Raw genomic sequence first — 22,311 nt, 5'->3', positions numbered from 1 at the left:
AATTAAATTCAGGTTTCTTTCATTAATGGCAAAGACCTAACAACCTGAACTATCATCTGCTGCGTTTAGGAAGCTGGAAAGAGGAGCTGGGACTGAGAGTTGAACCCAGGTGCTCCAATATGGGATGCAGGTGTCTTAATAGCTAGACCAAATGCCCACCCTGATTTTTTCTTTGTTATGTGATTCATTTTTAGTTTAGTGTTTCCTATTTTTCTTTCAAGAATAACTTCTTAAACAAAGCATATTTAGGAAATCAGACCATGACATTTATGTTAAAGATTTCCAAAAACTAAAGCTTGAAGAATGTCAAGTACTTTTTAGATTTTAAACCACACATGGCCATCTTCAGAGGGGATGCTGGGAACCTGGGGAGTTATTTCCACAGACTCACCTGTCCTCTTTGAAATTTGACTGGCATGTTAGATTTATGTAGCTGTCGAAGGCCGGAATCTCCCCTGTCTCCATAGAGACACAGCAAAACCTCAGACTCTGTTTCTGCTTGTTTCAGTTGTCCAGTGTAGACATCAACCTGGTATTTCACTACTGAAAAAACAAGGGGAGAGAAAACAAAAAAAAAAAAGAAATCCATTGTCTTGGAACTCTTAAAAACAGAGAGAAACTCTTATTCAATGATCAAAATATCAAGTGAATATTTCTCTAAACTGGACGTTTTGTGTCTAATGAGACACTTTGGATTCTTTAATTATTAATTTTAATTGTAAATGAATATGTTTACACATAAACAAATGTCCAGAGCAGAGCGTTTATAGCTTTTTCCAAAAGAGACATATGAGATTGTCTAAAGGCTATCCTATTTTTGTGAGATAGGAGAATGTTATGCATAGTGGTCAGTGGCAAAAGTGACAGTATTTTTGTACATGATGCTTAAAATTTTTTTTATTTATTTTATTTATTTTTTTGACAGGCAGAGTGGACAGTGAGAGAGAGACAGAGAGAGAGAAAGGTCTTCCTTTTGCTGTTGGTTCACCCTCCAATGGCTGCCACGGCTGGCACACTGCGGCCGGCGCATCGCGCTGATCCAAAGGCAGGAGCCAGGTGCTTCTCCTGGTCTCCCATGGGGTGCAGGGCCCAAGCACTTGGGCCATTCTCCACTGCCTTCCTGGGCCACAGCAGAGAGCTGGACTGGAAGAGGAGCAACCGGGACAGAATCTGGAGCCCCGACCAGGACTAGAACCCAGGGTGCCGGCACCACAGGTGGAGGATTAGCCTAGTGAGCCCCGGCGCTGGCCTGTGTTTTGTCTTATTTCACTTAATATCTTGATCTCAATTTCTACTCATTTAGCTGAAAATATCATGATTTCATTCTTTTTGCGGCTGAATAATATTCCATTGTGTTTTTATGCCACATTTTACTTATCCAATTTATCTGCCAATGAAAACCTAGGTTGACTCAATATCTTGGCCATTGTGGGTCAGTACTGTAATGAACATGAGTGTGAATATGTATTTTATAGATTCATTTCATTTTCTTCAGATATAGATCCAGAAGTGAGATAGCTGGGCCATGTGACAGACTAATTTGAGCCATGGTGCCAGCCATGATGCTTAAAATTTAAATTGATACAAGGTTTGATGAGGAATCAATCAAAAGCAAGCTGATGGCCTCAGGTAAACAGCTAGTTCCAAGCAAAACTAAAGCACAGCCCTGACCTTTGTTAGCCCTTACAGCCTCAGCCTTGGGACTGTTAGCTGGACCATGAAAACCACTGTGAGATACACTGAACCTGACATCCACGAGACTCCCACCGTGACACTGAAAAATTCACTTCCCAATGGGTCAAACAGCTCTCAGATATAGGAAAAATGATCTATAACTAAATAATTTGGCAGTTTATTTCATCAACTACAAAACCACTTGTATAGGCTACTGAAGATTAATAACACACATGGGAAAATGGCTTCTCCTTCTTTTACCACAGGAAGCTCACAGACAATGTCCCCATCTGCTTGCATCCGAGAGAGCCAGGCATTTGTTACAAAATCTAGGATCTTCTTGCTCTTCATATGTTGCATGGTCACCTGGGATTAGAAGAAACAATAGTCAGACTGTGTGATTTCCAATTTCTTATAGAAGTTGAGTTGTTAAAGTGTACTGCAAAGTCTTATGGTGGTGGCATGGTTAGCAGCATTAATGTTGCTACTGGCTGTAGCCATCATTATTTGTCAAGTATTGTGCTAAGTGATTTAATTTAAATATCTTTTAATCATCACCAACTACATTGGTAAAATTCTTACAATTTTGCAGATAAGAAAAGGGAGGCATGGAGAATTGAAATGAATTCTGTCTGAAAGGAAACTATCGATCTTGCCTGTGGCAGTGACCAAACAACTAATCTACAGGAGAAAATCCAAGAGATTTTGTGTTCATGTTAGTCACCAGAGCAGGCCACACAGCAGAATGTTTTAAAATTTCTCATGCCCTTCAAGTGTATTTATAACACCTTTTAAGTGTATTTATAACTTCTGCAGGCTGAGGATAAGCCCTCGGCTGCCAGAGTCCAAGTGCCTTCTTTTGCAGCATGCAATCCGTTGCATTGCCTCCCTGCCCAGTGAGCTCTCAGAAGACCTTTTCTTAGCTCTTGCTCCTTTCAGGGTCTTTTACACAAAGGCCTCCTTCCCTTTATCCTCTACCTCACATCAGACGAGCAGAACACTTCCGGAAGGAATGTCGCAATTATTTGCCAGCCCTCCTAACTCATTGCAACTGTCCTCCTTTTCAGATATTAGTAAACCTTCTAAAAAAGCCTCCATCCTTCCTCAATTTCACCTGCTTCTTGCCTTGGAGCAAGTGCTTGCTCCCATTTCTCAGGGGCTCACTGTCAGAGCCCCGATGTAACACACTCTCTGCCATTCATGCCCCTCTCCATCCATGCCTTTAGTTTTTTTCAAGACAAATTATTCTAAAACAGAAATCCAATGTCTCTTTACACTGCTTACAACTTTTTCAATAGTTCTACTAATAGTATAAAATTTTAAATTCTGAACATAATGTGTCATTCATGATTGATGCTCTCCTTGCTAGATACTTTCTCTCACATCCTATATTTTAGCTGTACTGATCTGTTCTCAGTGCCACTCCTGGCCACATTACTTCTCATCTCACACATAAACTTGTCTCCCTACTTAGAATAGCTTCCATGTGATACATTACTATGATGAATCTGCCTACCCTTCATCAGTTTTCTCATCTTTAAAATGGGGGATAATTACTACTTTACACAGTTGCACAATATGGAGATTAGGTAACATTATAAGTTAGAAATGTATAAATCTTTATATAAGTTGTATTAACACATTCTATTAACAGCCAAATTTGGGGCTACATATACATATTTTATATATACATATGTATATATATGAGGTTAATGTAATATAGTCTACTACACTAGGAAATGTCCTTTCTATGGACTGTATCGTGCTTTACTTTTTTTTAACTTTTATTTAATGAATATAAATTTTGAAAGTACAGCTTATGGATTACAATGGCTTCCCCCCCATAACTTCCCTCCCACCCGCAACCCTCCCCTCTCCCACTCCCTCTCCCCTTCATTCACATTAAGATTCATTTTCAAGTCTCTTTATATACAGAAGATCAATTTAGTATGTATTAAGTAAAGATTTCAACAGTTTGCTCCCACACAAAAACACAAAATGAAAAATACTGTTTGAGTACTAGTTATAGCATTAAATCACAATGTACAGCACATTAAGGAGAGATCCTACGTGAGGAGTAAGTGCACAGTGACTCCTGTTGTTGACTTAACAAATTGACACTCTTGTTTATGGCATCAGTAATCACCCAAGGCTCTTGTCATGAGTTGCCAAGGCTATGGAAGCCTTTTGAATTCCATGCTTTACTTTTATAGCAATGGGATGGAAAACTCAGAATACCAAGACAAAGAGACTAGTTATAAGGACTCATACTAGTCCCAATAAGATACAGTCAGATACAAGGCTCAAATAAAATTATTTTCAGCCCACTTTCTGATCATAAGTTACTTCAAGGGCCGATGCTGTGGCGCAGCGGGTAAAAGCCGCAGCCTGTAGCACCGGCATCCCATATGGGAGCCGGTTTGAGACTTGGCTGCTCCACTTTCAATTCAGCTCTCTGCTATGGCCTGGGAAAGCAGTAGAAGATGCCCCAAGTCCTTGGGTCCCTGCATGCACAAGGGAGACCTGGAAGAAGCTCCTGGCCCCTGGCTTAGGATCGGTGCAGATCCAGCCGTTGTGGCCAATTGGGGAGTGAACCGTCGGATGGAAGACCTCTCTCTCTCTCTCTCTCTCTCTCTCTCTCTGCCTCTCCTCTCTCTGTGTAACTCTATGAAATAAATAAATAAATCTTTTAAAAAATGAAAAAATAAGAAACTTCAATTGTCCTAAGTGGCTAGAAATTCAGGGTGTGGATTGCTTATTTGAAAACTGGGGTAGAAGCAAAGGTGGGTGAATGAAAAGAATGATCCCCATCCCAACTGCTGAGGCCCTAGTTTAAGGGCCAGCTTGTTGGTAAGATTTCAGCTGTATAAAGGATCATATTCCTCATGAGCTAACAAACAGAATTCCTAAACCAAAACAGCTAACCAGAGGAGTTCCCAGGCCCTGCTCTGTCCGTGTAAGCTGAAGGCTCTGAAAAGGGGCACACACACCCTCGGCCTCATGTAGGCACGACTTCTGATGTAGATGTGCATGGACACTGGATGAGCAGGTTTAGGGGTTAAACAAAAAGAAACTATTTCTATCATCAAGGAGACTTTACAGATGATCTGTGATGTATAAACCCAAAATATTTAAATAATATGAGACTGCATTAAAGCAGCATATCAGTAAACTCTTATTAACACAGACACGCTCTATGAGGACTTATAATAATTCAAAGGCCAGATGGAATGCAAAGTTTCAGATAAGTGGAAGTCATAAGTGAAGGGGTCTTTTAGATTTCGGACTTGAAGGCTTCCCCATGAAATATAAGGTTTTTATAAGGCCATTCTACCTAAAGCTCCAATGGGTTCTTCCTCTATACTAACTTCTCCATGGAAACTGTTGAGAAACCTCTCATTTCTCAGGCACCACCATCCCTTTGACCTTAAAAGTATGTGCTGAGGACCGAATCTCACTGACTACTTAGGTGCAAATCTATTAACACCAACTCAGCAGCCTCCAAGGTGAGGGCTCTGAATGAGTTCCTTTTACCATCAAGGTTACGATGCCTCAAAACAGGAAGACAAAGAGTCAAAGTTGTAGGTTCTTTTTAAAGCAATAAAGGGATGTAGCGGTGCTTCTCAACCAGGTGATATTTTTGCCCCTACTGGACATGTGGCAATGTCTGGGGACATTTTTGGTTGTTACTATCTGTGTGGTGGTGCAGCAGCCCCTAGCATCTGCTGCACAGAGACTAGAGATGACACTAAACATTCAGCTGTGCATTGGACAGCACCCCCCTCAAAACAAAGAGTCATCTAACCACAAAAGCCAGCAGTGCCAAAGCTGAAGCATCTTAAATACGGTAGTCCCTTCTTTTTTTTTTAAGGGGACATATATGCCTGGAACTACGAATAGTGCTGAGTCTTACATATCCTATGTTTCTTACTATACATACTATATACTTAGGATAAGTGTTAATTTATAAATCAGTAGGAAGTCAACAATGAAGAATAATAAAATAATTATTACAATATACTGTAAAAAAGTTATTTAAAACCTATGAATTGTTTTTCCTCTTAAATTTTCCACTTAATAGCCAGCGCCGCGGCTCACTAGGCTAATCCTCCACCTTGCGGCGCCGGCACACCGGGTTCTAGTCCCGGTCGGGGCGCCGAGTTCTGTCCCGGTTGCCCCTCTTCCAGGCCAGCTCTCTGCTGTGGCCAGGGAGTGCAGTGGAGGATGGCCCAAGTGCTTGGGCCCTGCACCCCATGGGAGACCAGGAGAAGCACCTGGCTCCTGGCTTCAGATCAGCGCGGTGCGCTGGCTGCAGCGCGGTGGCCGCGGCAAAAGGAAGACCTTTCTCTCTGTCTCTCCCTCTCACTGTCCACTCTGCCTGTCATAAAAAAAAAAAAAAAAATTCCACTTAATAATTTCACATCATAGTTGACTGCAGGTAACTGAAACCACAAAAACTGAAACCATGGTTAGAAATAAGTACAATTACTTAATCCCCAATTGCATCATTAGAGTGACCTTAGCAGATAAAGAGAGAGAAAGGGATAGATGCATACATGGGTCTTATTGCCAATTGTGCTTATTTCTGCTTTTATTTTCACAGGAAATATTCTACTTGTTAAATAAAAGAGGGCAAAATTTCTGATTCTATAGCTAACAGTGCAGACCCAGTAAAAGAGTTGTGGTTAGTGGAGTAAATTTGGATTTGGATCAAAGATCTTGGTTTATGCTTTGCACGGCTACTTACTGGGTGTATGACTGTGATCATCAGGTCCCTATGTGTAAAATTAGCACTGTAACTTGTCTCACCAAGCTGAAGAGTAAATGAAGTAAAAATGCCATATGGAATGGCTGGCACTGAGTGTAGAAGGTTAAGCCTCTGCCTGCCTTGTCAGTATCCCATATGGGCACCAGTTCAAGTCTAAGCTGCTCTACTTCCGATCTGTACTAATGAACCTGAGAAAGCAGTGGAAGATGGCCCAAGCACATGGGTCTCTGCACTCAGATGGGTGACCTTGAAGAAGCTCCAGGCTTCAGCCTGGCCAAGCTCTGCCATTATGGCCATTTGGGGAGTGAACCAGTGGATGGAAGATTCTCTCTCTCCTTCTCTCTCTATATCTCTGCCTTTAAAAAAACCATTTACATGGTTTACAAGCTGTCTTATGGAAAACAGCTTGTAAAGCATGTTTAGGTGATTAGGCATAAACGTTATTTCCCAAAGTGGAGTTTTCTCAAGCATGGGTCATGATACCAAGGAAGACTGTAAGGCAGCTTCATTTCATAATCACTGATTTTCCTGTTTCACTTCTTTTTTTAGGTCTACATGTTAGCTATGTGATATCAAATGCTTATTTCCTGAAAGTGATTTAATAATTTGATATAATAACAGTATCTGCCTTCCTACAGTATAAACACTAAAAGTGATAATGTATACCCTGGGTTTTCAATATCTGTTTTCTGGTGTTGTTATTAATAGTAGTATCAAAATTAAACACTGTGGGACTGATGTTTGTGGTACAATGGATTAAACCGCTGCTTGCAAAACCAGCATCCCATATCAAAGCACCGTTCCAAGTTCCAGCAGTTCTGCTTCACATCCAGCTTCTGCTGATGCACCTGGGAAGGCATAGAAGATGGCTCAAACACTTGGGTTCCTGCCACCCACGTGGGATATCCAGATGGAGTTCCTGGCTTTTGCTTTCAGACTGGCCCAGCCCTGTCTATTGCAGTCATTTGGGGTGTAAAGCAGCATATGGAAGATCTCTCCCTCTCTTTCTCTGCCTATCAAATGAATAATTTTTTTTAACTTTTATTTAATGAATATAAATTTCCAAAGTACGACTTATGGATTACAATGGCTTCCCCCCCATACCGTCCCTTCCACCCACTACCCTCCCCTTTCCCACTCCCTCTCCCCTTCCATTCACATCAAGATTCATTTTTGATTATCTTAATATACAGAAGATCAGCTTAGTATACATTAAGTAAGGATTTCAACAGTTTGCTCCCACACAGAAACATAAAGTGAAAAATAATAGATGATTTTTTTTAAATGATGATGAAATCAGGTCAGACCTATTGTCATGTTTAATCCCAGTGAGAGTCAAGTTGGGAATTGATAATTTCTTTTTTTTTTTTTTACAGAAGATCAGTTTAGTATACATTAAGTAAAGATTTCAACAGTTTGCACCCCCATAGAAACACAAAGTGAAATATATTGTTTGGGTACTCGTTATAGCATTAAATCTCAATACACAGCACATTAAGGACAGAGATCCTACATGAGGAGTAAGTGCACAGTGACTCCTGTTGTTGACTTTACCAATTGACACTCCTGTCTATGGCATCAGTAATCTCCCTATGCTCCAGTCATGAGTTTCCAAGGCTATGGAAGCCCTCTGAGTTCTCCGACTCTTATCTTGTTTAGACAAGGTCATAGTCAAAGTGGAGGTTCTCTCCTCCCTTCAGAGAAAGGTTCAATGCAATACCAATCAAGATACCGAAGACCTTCTTCTCAGATCTGGAAAAAATGGTGCTGAAATTTATATGGAGGCACAAGAGACCTCGAATAGCTAAAGCAATCTTGTACAACAAAAACAAAGCCGGAGGCATCACAATACCTGATTTCAGGACATACTACAGGGCAGTTGTAATCAAAACAGCATGGTACTGGTACAGAAACAGATGAATAGACCAATGGAACAGAATTGAAACACCAGAAATCAACCCAAACATCTACAGCCAACTTATATTTGATCAAGGATCTAAAACTAATTCCTGGAGCAAGGACAGTCTATTCAATAAATGGTGCTGGGAAAATTGGATTGCCACGTGCAGAATCATGAAGCAAGACCCCTACCTTACACCTTACACAAAAATCCACTCAAAATGGATTAAAGACCTAAATCTACGACCTGACACCATCAAGTTACTAGAGAACATTGGAGAAACCCTTCAAGATATTGGCACAGGCAAAGAATTTCTAGAAAAGACCCGGGAGGCACAGGCAGTCAAAGCCAAAATCAACTATTGGGATTGCATCAAATTGAGAAGTTTCTGTACTGCAAAAGAAACAGTCAGGAGAGTGAAGAGACAACCGACAGAATGGGAAAAAATATTTGCAAACTATGCAACAGATAAAGGGTTAATAACCAGAATCTACAAAGAGATCAAGAAACTCCACAAAAACAAAACCAACAACCCGCTTAAGAGATGGGCCAAGGACCTCAATAGACATTTTTCAAAAGAGGAAATCCAAATGGCCAACAGGCACATGAAAAAATGTTCAAGGTCATTAGCAATCAGGGAAATGCAAATCAAAACCACAATGAGGTTTCACCTCACCCCAGTTAGAATGGCTCACATGCAGAAATCTACCAACAACAAATGAATAAATTTTAAAAATAATAAATCCTTTAAAAGCAAACATAGAGATTAGAGACCAGAATTCTTAACTATTATTTAGAATTCTGATTCTTCACTCTCTAACAATCTCCTAGAGAGCGCACAAGGAAAACTTCATTCAAATGTTCAGTTCTCTATAATTAGAAGGAGAAATTTTATTCCAAATCCCTGCCTCTTCCCCTATGTGGATTGATCAGGACTATCTGGGAAGACAGATAATGGCTTCTTCCCCTCTTGTAGCCCTAAGCAAATAAGTGGATTCTCTTCCTTCTTCTCTTACTAGGAAATTTCCAGAATTCTCTAGCTTATCAGTCAAGAGGTCCATAAACAAAAGGCAAAAATTCCAAAAGAGACTTCCAAACTCTTTGAAATTCCAAAGTTACCATCCTCTGAACACTTTCTCCCACTCAGCTCATCCCCCGAGTAAATTTCTCCAGCACATTTAGCTTCCTAGATATCCAAATGCACACTCCTTATCAGTTTTTGCAAGGCAGCTCCCATTCTCGTCCCTTGTACCTGGGGCAGGAACCCAAAAGAAAAGCAATGTCCATTCCTCTCTCAACCACAGGTGCTGGCACCACCCCAGCTTCTCTCCATGGCTTTACCTCTTCTGCTAATGCCCTCCCCTGAGGCCTTTTACTAACTCTCCTTACAGTTTTATTGTGTTGTGTTTTGTTTTCATCTCAACCAAGACAGCAAGTAGAGAAAGGATCAGGCTAGTTGGAGTGAGGCTGTCACTGCAGCCAGAACACTCAAGGTGGTGAGGGAAGAGTGGGCCAGCTTAACCTCCTGCCTGGCTGGCTCCACATATTTCCTTTCTATTAGGATTAAGCACAAATGTGATTAATAACCAAGATTAATTACTACTGTATCCTACTTTTTTAATCATATAGCCTTCACATATTTTATCTAATTCTAAATGTAATGTAGACTTTTCTCGGAAGAGAAATGATATACAACCAAAGTTTAAAAAGATTTTCTGAGAGCCACACACATAGCCAGTTGTTTGCTGGACACCTGCGCATAGGATAAAGGATGTATTAGGATGAAAAAGTTTGAAAAAAAAATGCTTTTAGAGATCCTACTCTGAAATATCGTAAACCTTCATTCAATAAAACAAAAAATTGTGCAATACTTCCACCCTCACTATATATCCAATTTATACAAAGTTTTTCTAAAAGATAAAAGGCAAATAGTCACTAACACATTTATTGGACACAAAGTGTTTACCATACCCTATAAGATCTAGTAGTGAAGATGGGAAGTGAGTGCTAACACCAGTCAACATTTTCTTGTTGGAGTCAGAAATATGAAAATATATTAACACAAACTATGTTCTCAGAGAACCCCTGAAGTGTGCCTGTAAATCAGGTACAAAGCCAAAGTTTGATTCTAAGTCTTCCCATTTCTCATCTGTGCCTTGTGCTAACACCCTATTTGTTACAAGGACTGCACAAACAGGATCAACTATGGTATTTACAATCGACTGAGGGACTATCAAATGCACGAATTTATCTTTGGTTCAAATAAACTGGTGCAACTTTGAGAATGTTTCTATAAACTGCTGGAGTCTTTTGAGATTAAACATTTGACTGGAGATTTTGTGAGAAGAAGCTGGTGCTTCCTGCTGTTCACTGAACTAGAAAATCCTCAAAAACAAACTATTTCTCTTGCTGCATTTCAGAACTTGCTCTTCCCTTTCAGTGGCTCTTTCTAGAATCCTGAAGTGAAGAAGTAACTGCAAATGAAAAGGAACTGGAAATACTTAAAAGGTTTTTTAAAACTTCAAATAAATAAATAAAGCCAATTTAATCTTGCTCAACCAAATTCAAGATGGCCTGAAGCTCATATCAAATAGATTATCATATCAGGAGAAGGAGCTATGGTCTTGTCTCACTATTAACTGTCTGAATAGGCTGCCTCTCTAAAGCTGCCTAGGATGCTTTGTCAAGAGCCCCCCCGCCACATGCAGAGTATCAACTATGCAAGGTTACATTCCATTCCCTAAACACCAAGCAAGACCATACGATTTCCCTTGAGTTAACACTATCAAGTCACAAAGCATTTCACATAGATTATATTTGTTAAACAAATTATATAACATCAATTCACTCATTTTATAAATATTTAGTCAACATATACAACATACGGGGCACTAATCTAGGAGCTGGGGTTATAACACTGAATGTTACGAAGTAGAGATCAGATAATAAACAAATGAAAAGAAATAAGCTAAACGATGTGTTCTAAAGAAAATAAACCAGGTCAATGATAGCAAGACAAAGCACGTGACTGGAGCATCCTGAGCAAGGGCAGAATGGCATCAGATTAGACAGGAGGAAGACGTGATCTGATTGATGTTTATAAGAAACTGCTGTGGCTGCTCTTTGATGCCCAGATCCCAGAGAGGAGCAGAAAAGAAGGTGGAAGGCTTTCACAGTAGAGAGGAGAGTAAAAATGAAAACTTAGACTAAAGTAATGGTTAATAAGATACAGAAAAATAGACCAACTCAAGACGTGTTTCAGGAACAGAGTCAATGGGATTCTTAAGGAATTGAATTTTGGGGGTAAGGGAAACAAAAGAGTCTAGGAAAACTTGCAAGGTTCCAGCTTAGATAACTCCATGCTCAGGTGAATTAGATTGAGGGAGAAGTAGGTTGGGTAGAGGAATCAAGAGTTCTTATGAAGTGTTGTTCATTTTTTTTTTTTCAGAAATACGGCAAGTGTTGTTGAGCCCTGCTTTATAATAGAGTAGACTTAAAGAAAAAGTGATGAGACCACTTATTAGAATTTAAACTTTCCCCAAGCCTTTTAACTTCAATTCTAAAGTTTACTTCTTCAATTTGAATAGTCAAAGATTATTGAAGAGAAGAAAAAAATAGGAAATCTAAGAATCAGAAACAATGACTACCGGTTGCCCCTCTTCCAGGCCAGCTCTCTGCTGTGGCCAGGGAGTGCAGTGGAGGATGGCCCAAGTACTTGGGCCCTGCACCCCATGGGAGACCAGGATAAATACCTGGCTCCTGCCATCGGATCAGCGCAGTGCGCCGGCCGCAGCGCGCCGGCCGCGGCGGCCATTGGAGGGTTAAGCAACGGCAAAGGAAGACCTTTCTCTCTGTCTCTCTCTCTCACTGTCCACTCTGCCTGTCAAAAAATAAATAAATAAATAAAAAACAATGACTAGCTTGAAATAACAGCACTTGCTAAAATATATTCCTATCTTTATTTCTTCAACATTCAAAGATATTTACTATATGATCATCTTCAGTTATAGCCTTCTTATTTTAGGTTAACACTACATAAAAGCTGAATTGCAATCAATTCAGTTACTTGGATTAATATTGTATAACAGTATCCTGGAAGATAGAGAGTATAGTTGTTCAATGTATATTAATATAGCTAAGATACCAAGTCAGATAGCAGCAAAGGCCTGGTCAAGGAAAAAGAAAAGCTTAAAATCTGAATGATATCCCAGATCCACCCCTACACCAAAGGCCACCAGCTGCCAAATATCATGCATAGAGCAGTTTTCCTGATCAAAATCTAAATGTTACACAAAAACGTAGGTTTTACCCCTTTTAACCTGGGACACTAGGAATAATTCCAACAAATACCTGTTAGAAGCACTGATTTACCCCAAATAATAATGTCCCCAAAGTACTCCCACTGTTCATCACATGGAGCTGTTGGATATACACAGTTCACCATTATCAACAGGAAAGGAGCCCTCACTGTGTATGTCCTAATAATGGTATAGTTTCAGATGTTCTCAGTCCACGAGAGGCACATTTGATCATTACAGAACCAGCCATTCTCTGTTTTCAGAATAATGCTTCAGCCTATTCTATTATTCTATTTATACCAAGAAGTCCCAAACCCCTAACTTTCACTTTACCTATGATACAGAGTGGCCAACTGTGAGGACTATGAAAAAGTCATCATTGTTGATGGAAAATGCTGATTTCAAGCTTCAAAGCCAAACTTTATGTTGGGATGACAGGGAATTAATAAGGTGAATTTTCCAAAATATTATTTCATTGAAATATAAACAACTAACTTTCCTTTGAACAAATACCTAAGGAAATAGTAGTATCTTTGTAACCTAAGATATAAATACCTAAGGAAATAGTAGTATCTTTGTAACCTAAGATATTCAGTATGTTTTAACTTCCTAAATGAAGAGAAACAATTTTAGGAGTGGCCTCAATAGAAATTAAAGTTCATTTCCTTAACTCCCTCTGCTGATTTATAACAGTAAATATTAGTTGTTTCACAAGAGAACATTACCATAAAAATTCACTCTAGGTTTCTTAGAAAGTAAAGATTCCTGAACTATTGTAAGAAATTTCAACCAAATTGTTAAATACATATCCTAAAAATAGCTGAGTGGAACAGACATTGGGTGATAGTTAACATCATCTGACTCAACATATTAGAATTCAACATTGAGGTTACAAAACCTTGGTCAGGTTATCGAACCTTTCTTTCTAGAACCTAAGAGAAAGGGAGAAATCAATTTAGTTCCCTCCATAAATATTTCAGGAAAGAAAGAAAGAGAGAGAGATAGAGAGAGAGAGAGATAGAGAGAGAGAGAGAAACAATTTCACTGGGATAAAGAGATTTAAAATTATAACTCTAAGGAAAACTAAAGCACAATCTGGTTTACAGTGAAGTTAATGATGGAACTATTATCTTTTCCCTATGCTTGATTAAATACTTTGAACATGACAATAATTCTGTATGCTTTTATGCACTTGCCAAATGCTCTCTTTCTTCCATCCTGACATGTAGAAGAAAAGAAAAATTACTTTGGTTCTCAACTGTTCTAAAACATAAAGTTAGTTGATTAGCACAATCCATACATTTTAAAAAAATGGAAATAGCTATCAAGGGGACTACATAGAAGTCCTAAAGATTACTGAATTGTGCCACTAGGAAAAAAATGCATATGAATGAATAAAACTTGGTATTAAATAGAAATAAAGTGCAATTCTGAAATACTGAGAGAATAGATAAGTTTAATGATCAGATATAAGATGATAGTCACCTACATAGCATTCTTTCCACATGCCTGAGGAGGAACACAAGAGACAGTAATATAAGATCTGTAAATCTATGTATTTACCAACTGATTCTACTTAAGCAAAAACAAGCACCATATATCTGACAAATTCCAGTCTATCTAAAGACCACTCAAACACTAGGAAACTATTCTAGTTTTGCAAATTAGGTACTGTCCCTCTCTTTGGAGAACAAATAATCTTGCCTGCATAGCTATACAGTATTTCACAACAGTCTATACTCATCATTGGTAAGTGAAATAGGCAACCCCCAAATAACATTCCATTCACCATATCTCCCTGCTGTACCCTCACTTGTATCTCTCCTCTCTTGAAGATCTTTGTCCACAAAGTCTTTCCAGTTCTTTTAAGGAACATGCCTATTTTTCTTATTGGAAACCTACTGCAAATAGGTCTGAACATGCAGGCATGATTTTAACTACTCTCTAGTTTTCATGTTCCTTGATCTTAAATCTCCAACCACTTGGAAAGAAAAGAAGAATATGCATTCTAATTTTGCATCATTGCAATGGCTAAGGGCAGACAAATGGTAAGCTTATTACTGCCTCTGAGATGCACCATCCTAACCCAATAATTCACCCACCTACTGTTTCTAGGCTAGAAGTAGTCCTTGGGATCTCATAATGATTACTCTTCCCAGAACTCTCTACAGACTTTCAAAGCTCAAAAGAGTAGTTTAGCATATTAGCTAGTCATTGTCTAAATCACATTAATTATAACCCCTGCATATTATTAACTGTGATTGAATTCACACAATGTAAGTAATTTTTCCCAACGTATAAACATTATTTAAATGAGCAAAATATGGGCTATTATACTAGCTCCTGTGTTATTTCTTCCTATAAGCTTAGACACATTAAGACAAAATCTCATGAAAAATAAATCCAAGTTTTTACAAATCCAATAACTTTTGAAATACCCCAAGGAATTCACAATCATAAAAAGCAAATAGCCATTTAGACTGCTATTTTGTATATCCCACAAAACATAACCCAACAACCATTACATATTTGTGAAATGGGGCATTGTAGTTACAAGCCCTAAACTGCAGTGGTGGCCCTTCAGAACCCTCTGACACAGACACTCAGCTATGCACCTGGACACTTCATCTGGACTCATTCCCCAGAGAGCTCTCTTGCCATCCTCCTTTGAATATCTGCCTGCACTGTTGCCTCTGGACAAACTCCTGCTGGGAGAGATTTTCCACAAGTGCAAACTTGTCAGGCATCATCCAAAACTTGGGAGTGCTACTGCCTCTGCCTCCCAGTGTTACCTGTTTCCAGATAGCTGCCAAATGCCTCAAATCCCCACAGTAATGCACAGTGTTTATTTCTTAGGATGCTAATAGATTTTATCTGAAAAGTATGGTCCTGTGGTGAGTTTAGTTTTGGAAATGCTGTTAAACAGTTCTCTTTGCCACAGGGCTTCTCAGAGCCTTTACTGTATTTATATGTTCTGTGATGTTCCAAGAGAGGCATGAGAAACTCAGTGTTTCACAAACTCATTTCACCAAGGAAACATTTATTGGAGAGCACCTTTAGAAAGCAGAGGCATGACCCGATTCTCACTTTGGAGAGAGGGGTCTCTGGGCTGAGGTGGTGGGGATTAAGAGGGAAAGTAACTTCTCCGGATGGCTCACACAAATACTGAGTTGTAGAAACCATTCTCCACCCATAAAAGAAAGAAAGAAAGAAAGAAAGAAAGAAAGAAAGAAAGAAAGAAAGAAAGAAAGAAAGAAAGAAAGAAAGAAAGAAAGAAAGAAAGAAAGAAAGAAAGAAAGAAAGAAAGAAAGAAAGAAAGAAAGAAAGAAAGAAAGAAAGAAAGAAAGAAAGAAAGAAAGAAAGAAAGAAAGAAAGAAAGAAAGAAAGAAAGAAAGAAAGAAAGAAAGAAAGAAAGAAAGAAAGAAAGAAAGAAAGAAAGAAAGAAAGAAAGAAAGAAAGAAAGAAAGAAAGAAAGAAAGAAAGAAAGAAAGAAAGAAAGAAAGAAAGAAAGAAAGAAAGAAAGAAAGAAAGAAAGAAAGAAAGAAAGAAAGAAAGAAAGAAAGAAAGAAAGAAAGAAAGAAAGAAAGAAAGAAAGAAAGAAAGAAAGAAAGAAAGAAAGAAAGAAAGAAAGAAAGAAAGAAAGAAAGAAAGAAAGAAAGAAAGAAAGAAAGAAAGAAAGAAAGAAAGAAAGAAAGAAAGAAAGAAAGAAAGAAAGAAAGAAAGAAAGAAAGAAAGAAAGAAAGAAAGAAAGAAAGAAAGAAAGAAAGAAAGAAAGAAAGAAAGAAAGAAAGAAAGAAAGAAAGAAAGAAAGAAAGAAAGAAAGAAAGAAAGAAAGAAAGAAAGAAAGAAAGAAAGAAAGAAAGAAAGAAAGAAAGAAAGAAAGAAAGAAAGAAAGAAAGAAAGAAAGAAAGAAAGAAAGAAAGAAAGAAAACTTCCTAAGAAATAGCTGACTCCAGAGCTGGAAAGAAAAGGAAGTTGTAAATGAACCTAAAATTTTTATCTCAGATAATAAAGAAATCCTCACAGACTGGATAGCAACATGTCAAAAAGATATAGGAGCTTCAGTTGTTTTAGTATTTCTAATTCTGTATAGTGTTTTAGCCTTGTTAACATTTCTGTCCCATGCACATCTAGCTGAAATCATGGTTGATCTGAACCATTTTGATAAGCAAGATAACTGGGGAATCTCTGCCCATTTTCTGAGCAGTGTCCATCTTCTCTTGAAATTAAATGAATGTTGAACAGTTCCAGGTGTGTGTTGTAGATTTGAAATCTCTACATTTTTTGGGACTCTTAGCCCTTTTGATACATGGAAAACTTAAATGTATTTAAATTTCTGTCAAGGTTGTATTGGGTCCCAATTGATTGATATGTAAAAAGTTACTATTAATTGTAGGTGATTACCCAAATAACCTACCAATCTTTCCATCTAATAAGTACATTAAAAATTGTTATCAAAATAAAAAAAAGATATAGGAGCTTAAAGGAACAAATCAAGAATGATTTAAGAACCAAAATAAATGGTGATAAAAGCAGAGTAAGTCTATCAAATAAAATGAGAAAATACCTGGTAGTACAGTTGTCTCTCATGGATGCTCAAGTCCCTTATAGAAAGAAAATGATGTATCTTTTGCATACATCCTCCCACATACTTTAAGTTACTTATAATACTCATAGCAATATAAGTGCTATGTAAATAATTGTTGTATTATATTATGTAGGGAATAAGAGTAAGGACAAAATCTGCACATGTTCAGAACAGATGCATTTTTTAAAATATGTTAATATGAGGTTAGTTCAACCCATGGGTGTGAAGCCCATGGATATAGGAGGGCCAGTTGTATAAATAACTAAAATATTAAGTAGTAGAGGAGAAAGTTCTACTTTATAATTGAATGGCACTTAATAAATGGAGAAATAAGAACAGAAACAGAAAGTCACCATTCAGCAACCATCAAAGTAATACCTGCTTCAGGCAAGAATCACCAATGGATGCTGAAATTAGTGAGTAAAACTTTTATGATAAGGTATTTACATAGTCAAATAATCACTGGGTATGTCAGCAAATCTCTCTCAAGTGATTAAAACACTTTTAATAGAGAATGATAAAATAAAAGGATTTCAGTTCTAGCAACTAGGGAATCTAGGTAAAATTGGAGTTCTTTGTTCCAGTCCAGCAATTTTTGAAAAAAAAATCATGAAATGACTTCAAAATTAAAAACTGTATGAAAAGTTCCTTCTCCACAACACTTTGGTGGTTTAATTACAGTTCTAGTTTCTCAGTTCATTTATTGAATCAAATAATGCTCCATGCACTTTGCTGTCACCAGAAGAATGGCTCCCAGGGCTGAGCGCTCTCACCTCCAACATCTTGCAACACAGTGATGTTGCTAAACTGTTTTCCTTGTTTTGAATATGATTTGTCTTCTCTGAATGCATGCTGAAATTCTATAGCCTCTGTGGCCGTATTGGGAAGCAAGACCTTCAAGAGGTAATTGAGTCATCCAGAGGGATTCATGCAGTTCTCATGGGACTGAATTAGTTATCTTTTATTACAATTTGTTTATTTATTGGAGAGTCAGAGTCACAGAGAGAAAGGGAGAGACTGAGAGAGATTTTCCATCCATTGGTTCATTCTCCAGTGGCCACAACAGCCAGGGGTGAGCCAAGCCAAAGCCATACTCCAGGAGCTTCTTCCTGGTCTCTCTCGTGGGTAGCAGGGGCACAACTACTTGGGCCATATTATGCTGCTTTGCCCAGAACACTAGCAGAAAGCTAGAACAGAAGTGTAGCAGCTGGGACATGAACTGGTGCCCCTGTGAGATGCCAGGCCAGTGGATATGTTATCTTGAGAACAGGTTGTTTAGTCTCTTTTGCACACTCATGCCCTTGAGCTTTCTGCCATCATGCTATGATGCAATATGAGGCCCTAGCCAGATGTAGCTGCCTCATCTTGGACTTCCAGCCTCCAGAACTGTGAGCTAAATAAAACACTTGCCTTAATAAATTATCCAGCTTCAGATATTTTGTTAAAGCAACAGAAAGTGGATTAAGGCATCCCTTGAATATTCATGTAACTCCAAGGCCCCAGAAAAGCACAAGCCATGTTAGAGATTACAGGTCTAATATAATCATAGGTATGCCTTTTCTACAATGTTCTCTGACTCTTCTTTCACAGTAATTCACAAGAATGGACATTCAAGTTAGCCTTTATCTCTCCTTTGAAATCTTTGGATGCTTCCAAACTGAGAAACTTTTAAGACAGCATATGATTTCCTTCCATTTTCCACAGCAGCTAGCACAATGCAGGTCCTATATTAGATGCTCCAAAATATTCTTGACTGACTGATGGAACGTATTTACCTGTTCTTGTACCAGAAAAATATATTTCATTATATTAGGTAGTGGTGAGAAAACATACAACATATATCTCAGCATTTTCTCACTTCATTATACAACTAAAGAGGCAATAATAAAAATCACAGATAACATTAAGAAACATTTACAAAAAATACATATTTTGCCATATTCTATCAGTGGTATTCCAAATTTTAAAACTCAAACGCATCATATACTATAAATGAATCAGTGGCAGACATAGTATTTAAAGTTAGATATCAGAGATATCCTAAGATTCAAACCACATCATCTGACTTCACTATAATCTATGGCTTCCATTTGGAAATCTCGAGGATCTTAAGAGTTTAATTGTCACCTATTTTTGAAAACAAACTTAAGACCCAATGACAGTGTAAGATCTCAGTCTCTGGTGTCCAATATACAATAAGATTGTTACTAAGTAATCTCATAAAATTATTTAACATTTTTGAGCTCAGTTTTCTCAACTATAAAAAGGGGAATGTTAATGATGTCTAAATCAAAGTGTTGCTGTTGGGGTGACTTTCACACAGAACTTAAGTCACCACTTGGGGCATCTGCATGCCCTATGGAGTGCCTGGGTTCAAGAACCTGGGTCCCAGCCACTCACATGGAAGACTGGAAACCTAGCTTTGGCCTGGCCCAAGTTTGGCTGTTGTGGGAATTTGGGGAGTAAACAATTGACAGGAGATATCTCTGTCTATGTCTTTCTCTGTCTTTGAAATAAAAATAAATAAATAATATGTTTTCTAAAGAGTCACTGATGAGCAGAAATACAATAGTTATTTGTAAGTCAGCTGGCATACAGTAAACACTCAATAGATGTCATTTATTAATATTATTACCATGCTAACTAAAAACTAGAAAACAAGATCCCAAAGTAGATACATACTATGATTCAATTTCAATGAAAAGTATACATATAGATGTAATATATACATATATAAGTGCATATAGTTGATTCTTTTGATGTTAAAAAGTTTTATTTTTTAAGATTTTGAAAAGAATAGAATCAAAGTTTAGATCCCACACAGGACATAGGAGCAATGCTGAGGGGCAAGTGTCCAAGCCACCTTTATTGACACCATTTGTGTTATTTTAAAGAATAAAACTTATTTTTAGATTGTTATGTTCACAAAAATTTCATTCACATTACCTACAACAATGGAGAACAAAATACAAAACATGATCACCTTCTGCAGGTTCCATTCAGGTTGCTCACTAGTTCCATCATGTCCTATCCTTATCTTATATATTTTTCCAATGCTTCCTACTTGAACCTGAATGACAAGCAGAGAAGAAAAATATTAGCAGAATGTTTTAGATTAAGTACATGAAAATTCCTTTCCCTTTTTATTACTAAATATATTTTTTTGGTCTTAATAGTTGAAAAAGTCTCAGGGACAATTTCAGGCTCTAGAAAAGAAATTTTCTCAAGCAGCTATCACTGTGAGTGAGCATTTGATGAAGTGGTTATAATGCTGCTCAAGATACCAGTGTGCCTGGATTTGCGTCCTGCTCCACTCCCAATTCCAGCTTCCTGCTAATGCATACCCTAAGGCAGCAGTCCTTGGGGACTTGACTCAAGTACTTGGATCAAAGGTACCTCCATGGGAGACCTAGATTGATTTTCAAACTCTGGCTTTTGTGGGCATTTGAAGAGTGAGCCAGCAGCTCACTCTTCTCCCCAACTCTCTGTCTCTTTCTCTGTCTCTTTGCTTTTCAAATAACTTGAATTAATTTTAAAAATTTAAAAAGAATTTATCAGTGACTCTAGAAGACACAGAAAATGGGACAGGAATATCATGAAACAACTAAAAATATGCAATAGGAGTCAGATGAAAGAATAGTCTAAAAAACATACATCTGCTCAGTTCTCTGACTGCCACACATTTGTCACTGGAAGTCAACGCTTTCTGAAATCCGGCAACAGAAGATGGGCTTTTATTTTAGGAAGGGAGAAAAGCATTTTTTCACAAAAGAAAAGCTAAATATAGCTATTTTTACGAGCTTAAGGAAAGTATCTATGAGTCTAGAACTTCATTTTACTCTGAAAATTCTCTCTTTGACTCCTAGGCTGATATAGATGTTCTCATTTTATGAAACAGAAACAGACCTGTCCATGGAGTATGTATACTTGCTTGATTTTCAACATGGATCAGAAATATATTAATTCAGGTAGTAAGTATTGCGGGGGAACTTGCTTTGGAATCACTTTGAGGTCTGCTAGAATATTGGCTGTTGTAAATTGAGTAAGATATTGGTACTTTACATATCTAGTCCTCAATTTCTTCATCTACTCCATGGGCATAATTCTCATTGCATAAAATTTTTAGTTCAACTAAATGAATGTTTATTAATAAAAGAATCTATACATTATACAAAACCACAGGTAAACATACATGAAAATAATGGTATAATCCCTAACTGAGCCCAGCAAAGCAGACAGATCTATAAACAGATATTTTCAGTATAACATACTGGCAGGACACTGAACTATAAGGATTAAAACATGTAATATGCCACCCTATTTAATGATTTAATTAATAAGCATTATCATCATTTCTAGTATTCATACCCATCTACTGCTACATACTAGGTAGGCACTGGAATATTATATTTGGCTTTATATTATTGCCTACCTATGAGCTGGTATAGTCAGATGACTCAGAAGTCATAATTATTCCTCTTTCATACCCACTTCCCATTCCTGGAAATTCTCTTTTTTAAGCGCGTATTACCACCTTCCCCCATAGACTATAGCAGCTAAAACAGTGCTGGTCAAGAAAGATTATGCTGGCATGGACTGGGAGAAAGGAAAAGACGAATGTTAATCCTCACAGCCAATTTCCTTCCCCTTCCTTATTCTCAGAGCCAGTGTCTGGAGGAACTCAAAGCCTAGTTCTTCCCATTTGAGAAAGTAGGACATTATCCCACATTTTTGCCTGGTTTGTCTGTGAAAGGTAAGCAAGACTTTAGACATCTTTTTGTTGTCACAGGAATCTGTTAGCACTTGACTGTAAATTTCCTCTTTCTCAACATTCTAAGAAAAAACAAAGGACAGCTCAACAGTCAAGTCACCAAGTGCATGTGACTTCAGGCCTGCTTTCCTATTGCTGCAACAGAAGGGAACTACTTTGCAGTGTGCTATGCTCTGTGCCAGCCAGGGGCTACAAGCCTGACCTGCAGGATCTCTTCTAATCTGCATAGCAACCTTGTGAAGAGTAAGACTTCTTAAAGAGTCCACTAGAAAGGACGAAGAAACTCAAAGAGGCTAAGTAATTTGTCTAAAG

At 38.0% G+C, this 22,311-nt stretch overlaps 1 protein-coding gene across 6 annotated transcripts in view; it reads right to left on the bottom strand.

The window, feature by feature from the left end:
* Window positions 1-22,311, bottom strand: part of RP1 (RP1 axonemal microtubule associated) — a 376,321-nt gene that overhangs the window by 118,794 nt on the left and 235,216 nt on the right. For 4 of the 6 annotated variants that reach the window (XR_016235656.1, XM_089335241.1, XM_089335242.1 and 1 more), the window contains exons 19-21: window positions 20,212-20,298; window positions 1,908-2,040; window positions 392-543 (exon numbers count right to left, since the gene is read on the bottom strand). Coding sequence is in view for 5 of the 6 variants with exons in the window: in XM_089335241.1 (XP_089191367.1) it covers window positions 392-543; window positions 1,908-2,040; window positions 20,212-20,298 (372 nt within the window). In the remaining variant the exon portion in view is untranslated. Of the gene's footprint in view, window positions 1-391; window positions 544-1,907; window positions 2,041-17,765; window positions 19,004-20,211; window positions 20,299-22,311 lie in introns of those variants that run through there. The other 2 variants (XM_089335243.1, XM_089335245.1) reach the window with 2 other exon arrangements.

The sequence above is a fragment of the Oryctolagus cuniculus genome, chromosome 6 (assembly GCF_051225735.1).
Source record: "Oryctolagus cuniculus isolate XC-2025 breed Fujian yellow rabbit chromosome 6, ASM5122573v1, whole genome shotgun sequence".
In the NCBI taxonomy this organism is placed as follows: domain Eukaryota; kingdom Metazoa; phylum Chordata; class Mammalia; order Lagomorpha; family Leporidae; genus Oryctolagus; species Oryctolagus cuniculus.
The sequence above is the reverse complement of the archived record's forward strand: the minus strand, read 5'-3'. Positions and strand labels throughout refer to the sequence as shown.